We start from the raw sequence: 8,572 nt of genomic DNA, 5'->3' as shown, positions 1-8,572 counted from the left end.
CACACTTCCTTCTCTTGTACGTTTTCTAAACAGGCTACCATTTCCCGCCACTCCTCTCATCGGTTTCCCGCCCTTTCTCCCACCGGTTTCCCGCTACCAGTGTCAGTGCTCATTGAAGGCTAGGCGGCAACACACCAGCCATCGCACACAGTTTCTAAAAGAACAAATGTGCATGATAGGAGGGAGTAGGTCCCATAGGGTGACCAACATGAGCAAAATGGTGCAGGTACTGGCTTAACCATGTGCGATGCAAGTGCGCTATAAAATCAGCATGACTGCGCAAGCGCGAGCAAATGGTGGAGGTACTGGTTTAACAGTGTGCGATGCAAGTGCGCTGTGAAATCACCACGACTGCGGAAGCGCGAGCAAAATGGTGCAGGTACTAGCTTAACCGTGTGCGATGCAAGTGCGCTATGAAATCACCACGACTGCGCAAGCGCGAGCAAATGGTGGAGGTACTAGTTTAACCATGTGTGATGCAAGTGCGCTGTGAAATCACCACGACTGCGCAAGTGCGAGCAAAATGGTGCAGGTACTGGCTTAACCGTGTGCGATGCAAGTGCGCTATGAAATCACCACGACTGCGCGATCTTGGCCACTCCCGCCCTGCATCAATTCCTTTATCCAAATTTTAGTAGTCGTCGTACTTCAACCGTCGCCCACACTCCTCCAGCATCGACCTTATAGTAAAATTGCAGTAGCCGAGGCATTTGAATCGTCGCCCTCCCTCGTCCACCACCATCTCCGCCCACCATTACTAAAAATTTCAGTAGCCGCGGCGTATCCTCAAACACCACAACCCCCCCCACCACCACCACCACAGTCCCCCACCCGCCCCTCCCCCTGGGACCCTATCTCGCAGCTGGCGCCGCCGCCAACCCATGCCGGTCTGCCCATTCCTCCTAGCTTAGATAATAAACTTCAGGTTACCCAGCGATTCCCATACTGTCGCCCCACTCCCATGAGTTTTTAGATGAGGCCCGTGGTGTCCCTCTCCGCCAAATCCACATTCCCTTCTCCAGAATGCCGCAGTCGAAGCTCAACCACGTATCCCAGGGAGCCCGACGAGCGTTCGGCCAAGAAGTGGTTTATCATGGCCTCTTTGTCGGACGTTGGCGAGGTGGCCGCCGTTCGTCCCAACCTGTCGATCCCGGAGCAACACATCACCGCGGAAGCCGGCGAAGACGTTGACTAATGTCGAAGGCTTCATGTCAGTGGGCTTGCATATTACTGTATCTCGGGAAAGCTGGCTACGACATCAAGCTAGTCGACAGCGATGGCTTCACGCGGGCCATGTCACAGGTTACGTGGTCCATCCCCAACCCCTCTGGTTCAACCACCGTCGATCTCCTCGACGACCTTGCCGCTGATCTCCTCCGCCATGTGGTCAAGGATTTTCGATCCTTATACGCCATCGAGCCCATTTTGTCATTTCTGAAGGACACGTTCTACGGCGGCGGCTTGGAATCCTCAATTGCCAAGTCAGATCTCATCGACCACAACCACAAGGAGGGCACCCACAAAGGTTCTTCCACCATGGGTCTGTGCTCTTCCAACTGGAAGGATCCGGTCCATGAAATGTGAGTCAACATCCTATCAGCAAACCTTACCTTTTCTAGCTTGCCAACCCGTACCCTTTGTTGTAGTAGCATTTGTCGTGCGGTGCTATAACTGTGCCCTATTTAATTATTTCAGTTATGCAAAAATGTATTATTTAATAGGGCTATGTGATGTTTATGTATGAATTGTCCACTTCAGTTTCACGAATGGCTATATTTGGTTGCTTATAGTGAGTAGATGCCTTGTTTATCTGTGTTAGGTTGTTAGGTTGGTTGCAGTGAGCATTTGTCCAGCTATCAAGCCGATGCCTTATTTATATGCATTTTGTCTTAGTTTGGTTGCAGTGAGCATTTTTCCAGTTATCAAGCATATGCCTTGTTTATCTGTAGTTTGGTTGTCAGGTTGCTTTTTTTAGCATTTGTCCAGTTTTCAAGCAGATGCCTTGTTTATCGGTATTTGCTTGTTAGATTGGTTGCAGTGAGCATTTGTCCAGTTTTCAAGCATATGCCCTGTTTATCTATATTTGCTTGTTAGGTTGGTTCCAGTGAGACTCTGTCCAAGTTTTCAATGGCTATATTTGGTTGTTATACTGATCATTTATGCCTTGTTTATTTAAGTCATTCATTATGTGCAAGTCGGAACTGTGCCGCTCGACTGCATCAATACCAGTTTGAACGGCTATATTTGGTTCCAGTTATGCCTGGTGTAGTTAACACATGCCTTTTATTTCAGCTTTACACATTTATCAAGTGATGTTTAAGCATTACCTACGTTCTATTCATTTTCAACAATACCAGTTTGAATTGCAATATTTGATGGCTGTTAAGCCCGCTGTCGGTAACACTGCCTTCCATTTTATATATGCTTTAACAGCATGCTGAAACCAACACATTCAAGCTATCATTTGAAGATGATTTTGTTTACCTTTGCTATATTTGTTTGATGTTAACGTTGTCATACTTATCATGCCTTTCCACTACTTATCCAGGACAACAACGGGAGTGGCCACCATTTTCCGCCGAGGTTAGCTTCATCCCTCGGCTTGTACTCCCCCGTCGTTCCATAATGTAGTGCATATAGATCCAGGCATGGACACTTGTTAGCTTCTAATATTGACTTGTTGCTTGTAGGTACATATGCCCTTGGCAAGGATCCATGCATCGACCCTTTTTGCGTATGGGGCAATGAGATATTCATGAACAAGTATCAAGTGAGGAAATTGATAATGATTATTAGCAAAAAGATATGAATGGTGGCAAACAAATTATTTGTTTATGCTCTATCCAACACAAAAGTGAGCTGTAGGATGGTAACTACAAACTCTGCTGCCTTCTCCTTTTACTGCCCATAATGAGTCGTTAGACAACAATGTCTGAATCTTTTTCATTCGCAGCGGTTCCCGAAGCAGTTCACTCAAGATTACCTCGCAAAGTACATGATTGGTGGACACACAATGAAGGTTAAAGTATTTCATCCAGACTACAATGAGCATCGAGAAGTCGTAATGAAGACAGTGAAGGATGGACGGGCAGTCATCACAAGGGGTTGGCCTAGAGTCGTGCGCGCATTACGCATGGAGGAGGGTACGTATAACCATATTTGCTCGCTTGCCGATCGTACACGACCTCATTTTGCCGAGCGTGTGTGCCAGGAGGGCATATCCCCGACGATTTCTGGGTCATATGGGAAAGGCCCTCTATCGCCCACACTCACTTGATGACGGTTCCAAATGCCGTCGCAGAAAGGGGTTTAAAACCGTTTGTATAGCACCGACGCGTACCAGTGGTGGGGCTCGGTTAAGCTTATATGCTAGAGATCTTTGCCCATGATACATGAGAGGAAGGAGAGGGAGAGAGATGACATTGAGCAATTTTTCTAACCCTAGCTCCCATGGCATACGGTGGCACATGAGAAAAGAAGGGGCAGAGGATGAGAGACATGAGAGAGAGAGAGAAGATGGGTACATAATTCAGCTACACTTCAAGGTAAATCTGAAAAATTACTAGCATCTCCCCATGCTGATGGGTCCTATTCCTTGGTTTCACATCTAAAGGCCCAGAAGGTCTCGGCGCACTCGCACGAGATATGCTCTCACCATCCTTGCTCCCCTGAGGTTTTCTTGGTAGATTTTTTCCCTAGCACCCAGATGTGGAAAGATAATGTATATTTGCATGCAACATTGCTGCCATGAGTACCACCTCCCCACGATGAGCTTAGCTATTTGCATCATTTCACAGTTGGGTGGTGTGCAGTTTCAAATTTTCAACCACCAACTACCCCACGAGCGACGAGTCGAAATGACCGCTACGTGGGCCGAACTGATTAATGGTGCAACATAGCCATATCAGTCGAGCAGAGATAGACTACACCATCTGAATGATTATAAAATCTGACCATAGGCCCACCCCGATGATTTGGGAAGAGGCAACTGCTAATGACCAATCGAGACAGTCCTTGCTTCATTTTGAAGCGCGTTGGCTGGGAGAAAATAATGTTGTGGAATTCCAAAAAATGCTTCCTTTTCTAAACTGAAGAATCTGGAATTTTTTATGACAAACATTAACAACTGTTTCACATGCGTGCAAAATTTCTCCATGAAATGACATTCGTGAAGGTCTCGGCAAAAAATAATTCAATGCTCCAAAAAGAGTGTTTTTGGAAGCATTTTGGATAACACTTTGCATTCGGTTTATTCAATTTATATGGCTCTGTTGTACTTTTTTTTGGTTTGTATAGTATCTTTGGTAAATACGATACAAAATTTAAATATGGTCCAATTTTGGTATGGTTTCGGTATATACCATAATAACCAAAGTTGATGCGAATTTAAAAATGACATAATAACATTTGCAAATTAAGGACTCGAAACACATACACTTTTTTTATAGAAAACATTTATAAGTACTCCATCCGTTCCTAAATATAAGTCTTTTTAGACATTTCAAATGGACTACAACATACAGATGTATGCAGACATATTTTAGAGTGTAGATTCACTCATTTTTCTCCGTGTGTAGTCACTTGTTGGAATCTCTAACAAGACTTATATTTGGGACGGAGGGAGTATATATGCATCCGTAGATTGGTTCACATGGATGTGCGGGTTGATTGTCCGTGCATGCAAATGTGCAATGTATACTTTGCTTTGCTTATAGACGTGCTTAGTATTTTTTGCAAGAAACAAATGACTACGTTATAAGAAAAATGAACATGCTTAGCAGGACTCTGACTCATGCAAAAAAAAGTTTACTAACATGATCTTTTGGGCCTAACTGACTAAGTATGGCTGGTTGCTAAAGAAATATAAATAGTTTTTTTAATTTGTTTAACCGTTCGTTTTTTTTGTATATACAAAAAACTAAATTTCAAAAATGGTAAGGAAATTTCGTTCCATACATAAAACCAAAAACAATAATAACCACATAAATGGTTCGGTTTGTTTTATCTCGGTATGATTTGTTGGTTTAATTTTAATGCACCGTGTGAATTCTGGAGCATCAATTTTGTTTTTTCTTCCGAGACTCCCCTTAATGTCATTCCATCAGGAAAATTAGCACGCGTGTGAAACGCACATCAATATTTGTAGCAAAAAAAGAAAAATCAGAATTCTTAAATTTGTGTAGTAATATTTTTTCGGATTTTACTGTAAAAAAACGGTGCATATGGGCTCGAGCTCACAAGAGCATTTTCGCATTTATCTCATTTTCCCTCTAATAAAAAGAAAAAAAATAGGTTTAAAGATTTTAGGGCCCATTTTCCCCTCCGGGGGCCCGTCTACCTTTAGACGGCCTGGAGCCCGACGGGCCGGCCGTCGATTGATGTAGATCCGCGAAGGTGAGGGGTACAAAGCAGCCGAACCCGTGCGTCTCACCCTCTCCCACGAACCCTAGCTAGGCTCTTCACATCGGCGGCGGCGGCAGCGAAGAAGAAGAAGAGAAGAAGAAGAAAGATGATCTACGACGTGAACTCCCCCCTGTTCCGCTCCTTCCTCAGCCAGAAGGGCGGCGCGTCCTCCGACAAGAGGTAAACTCTCCCCTTCACAGCCCCGTCTCATCCCCTGCAGATCTGTTCTGCCAGTTTCCCCCTTCACGAGCGACTAATTCGTGTTAATCGGTGCGGCGTGAATACCCCGTGGTTGTTCTTGTTCTCGATTCGTGCCGGTTCCCTCATCAAAAGATGTGCTGCGGCGTCCGATTTGTGGATGTATTCGCTGTTCTTTGCCGTCGAAAATACCCCTTGAGGCCGTCTGGTTAGGGGCTCAACGAGAGGCGTTTGTTCGATTAGATTGGTTCACATGGATGTGCGGGTTGATCGATAGAGAAGTCATGTCTTGTGTGGGCTGCTTGCGCAAGCAAAAAAGGCTAATCATAAATGAGCACACAACTACTTCTTGCTGCCTTCCTATATTTTACTGAAGGGAAAATTGGTAGTCAGAAGAAAATTGGAGACGTGGAGGTTCTTAGTGCTTGCAATCTGCAGCAACTTTTTCTTATTCGACATTTCAGATAAATTGCTTCAACATTTTACATGAAAATGGTTGGATTTGAATCATTTGGTGATTGTAGTAGGTGGTCAAATTGTCTTGCAAACAAAAATAACTGTTTACTTGTAAGAGCATGTGCAGCCTTATTAATGAACTAAACACCGTGGATGCTCAAAGTTTGTAAAGCTTGTTTAATACTCCCTCAGTTCCATAATGTAAGACGTTTCAAGTAGGCATGTGTTATCTTAATATTATTGTGGTGGTCTTAAGTTACGGTGGAAAGCTTATTTGATATTCTTGGATGGTAAGCTCTCGAGTAGGAGCTAGAGAGTACTCTTGTAAGTGTTTTCTCTGCTCTTATTTGAATATGAAGCAACAGGTAACTCACCAACATCCTATTGTTATACTATATTGAGTGCCATAACCTCGCTGTTGGAGAATTGCTGAGAAACTAACAAATTCGTGACTTTATCTGAGGGGCTGTGTACTAAATAAACACCCGTGGTAGTTCTGTGATTGATGGTATTAGCTCAATGAAATGTGCATGTGCCTTTGGTAGTGTACACTTGGTTAACCCACATGGCAGTTTATATGACTACAAACATGCAATGGCAGAAAGCTGTTTGTACGCAGGAAACTGAGCTTGTTCTTATCGATTAATCATCAGTTACACACTTGTGTTCCCTAATTTTTAACTGGGTCATTGTTTAGGTGTTCTTTTTACGCTTTGCACTATCGAGCTGTTGGGAAATGCATTTCTGAAAGACCCATTTGCATCAAACTTTCATGACTCCCAAAATGCAGTAAATTTGATGAGCGCTGGATTCAATCGACTAACTCCCTTCGCTTTGTTGATGGCAGGAAAATGGAAGAGCAGAAGCCGAAAGACCAGAGGTTCAAGGCCAACGAGAACAAGCCTGTAATGAACGAATGAGCATCGCCTGGACAGTCCGGTGCCTGCAAGGCCTAGCTGCCAATCATGTGACACTCCTATGTTAAAATGAGTGGTGTGAACATCTGCTTGGTCGTTCTGAAAACTATCCAAGTATCCAGTACTGTGTTTTAAGTTCCTATATATCTGAACTGCATGCCTGGAATGATAAATTAGGAGATTTTATCTTGTGATGTGTTCTCATGGAGCATTCAAGTTTTGGAATCCACTTCCAGTTCCATATGGTGATTTATGGAGCACCTTCTTTGCTGTCTATGCTATTTCTCACATTTCTTCCTTTGCGAATCAAGCTATTACTCGCGTTCTGTCTCTTAATATATACCTATTCTTCATCTGCACTCGGTAGCCTTATGCTTATCTCAGAGTAGATGTACTGATGAAGTTCAGAACTGGTCAAGTTGTAACATTGCAGGTTCAGAAAATCAACGCAAAATACAAAAATAAACTAGGTTCTTCTGTTCAACTTTGCTACTCTTGCTTTGAAGTGGCAATATATCATGGTCTCAGAGGAGCGAAACGGAGCATCTGCGGCAATGGCCTTGAACTCGCTCATGTTCTCGATTCCACCACCAGCAGCTGATGGCTGCATTTACTGCACCTTGGCCAACTGCTAGAGACCTTTCGGCCTTTGGGTGATCCATCTTAGCATCATCCTTATCATCACTTCCAGCTTCTTTTTTGGGCTCTACGGGTGGGGCACTGTGATGCTCGAATATGAATCATCATTAGATTTCTTATCAGCAGACACATCAGCTGGTTATTGTTTCGGTGGTTTTGAACCATCATAATCTAGCAGAATTACCTCGACCTGCAATCCAGGTGACGGCAATTTTGTCTGGATGAAATAATAAGTCTGTTAGTCTGAACAAAGTAAGAGCAACTCGGTAACCTCAAGATAATGACTCGTCATTGCGCGATGTATTTTCTTCACTCACTGGTAGCCATTTCTGTCCACACCGAAAAAAATAAACCAAGCATCAGTTACCTTATCAAAATCAGTTGGATTCAATGTCACTTTGTTCTCCATCATCATTGTATTTATCCAACTGAAAAGAGGTAATATCACTGGTAGTCACACAACTTGCATTGAACGTGCAGTTTAGTGCTACAACTTGCAAAATACGTTTTTTTGGTCAGCTAACTTGCGTTTCGGTGCAGATACGGTCACTCCATGTGTATTCGGTGCTCGCGTGGCATGCCACGTCTGCATGGGGCCACTGTCAGCGGCCGAAGACGCTCTGGAGCAACCAGCGCGTGGTAAACTTGCACGGCCCCCCCTGAACTTGTTATTATTTCCGCAAAAAAGTCCCTAGAATGGCGGGAACAGGCAACCCGTGCATATTTGCTTTCGGCACCCCAAACTCGCTGGTCGTTCAGTTTGACTCCCCGCTGCTTCATCTCCCGATCAAACAGAGGCGAAGGCGGCGGCGCATCACGGCGGCCGTCGTTGGAGGAGATGACTTAACCACGTCGCCGACGTCCGGACGAAGCAGCACCCTCGTATGGTACGTCCGCCCCCTCGTTGCTCTAGTCTGGTTTCTTTTCGCTGATTCCGGCCGTCTTGTTTGTGCCGCCAT

At 44.4% G+C, this 8,572-nt stretch overlaps 1 protein-coding gene across 1 annotated transcript; it reads left to right on the top strand.

The window, feature by feature from the left end:
- The first annotated feature begins 5,418 nt into the window (after window positions 1-5,418).
- Window positions 5,419-7,217, top strand: LOC119365503 (wound-induced basic protein-like). The gene is made up of 2 exons (XM_037631147.1): window positions 5,419-5,583; window positions 6,905-7,217. Exons 1-2 carry the CDS (start codon window positions 5,510-5,512, stop codon window positions 6,975-6,977), a joined length of 147 nt encoding a protein of 48 aa, XP_037487044.1. The 5' UTR covers window positions 5,419-5,509; the 3' UTR covers window positions 6,978-7,217.
- Window positions 7,218-8,572: the final 1,355 nt, after the last annotated feature.

Source organism: Triticum dicoccoides, chromosome 2B (genome assembly GCF_002162155.2).
Source record: "Triticum dicoccoides isolate Atlit2015 ecotype Zavitan chromosome 2B, WEW_v2.0, whole genome shotgun sequence".
In the NCBI taxonomy this organism is placed as follows: Eukaryota; Viridiplantae; Streptophyta; class Magnoliopsida; order Poales; family Poaceae; genus Triticum; species Triticum dicoccoides.
This window is presented reverse-complemented; position numbering and strand designations above follow the sequence as displayed.

Excerpts from the sequence above, each read along its gene's own strand:
- LOC119365503 (XM_037631147.1), top strand. The coding sequence starts at position 5,510 with ATGATCTACGACGTGAACTCCCCCCTGTTCCGCTCCTTCCTCAGCCAG. Across the intron at positions 5,584-6,904 it reads GGCGCGTCCTCCGACAAGAG|GAAAATGGAAGAGCAGAAGC; the intron begins GTAAACTCTCCC and ends TGTTGATGGCAG.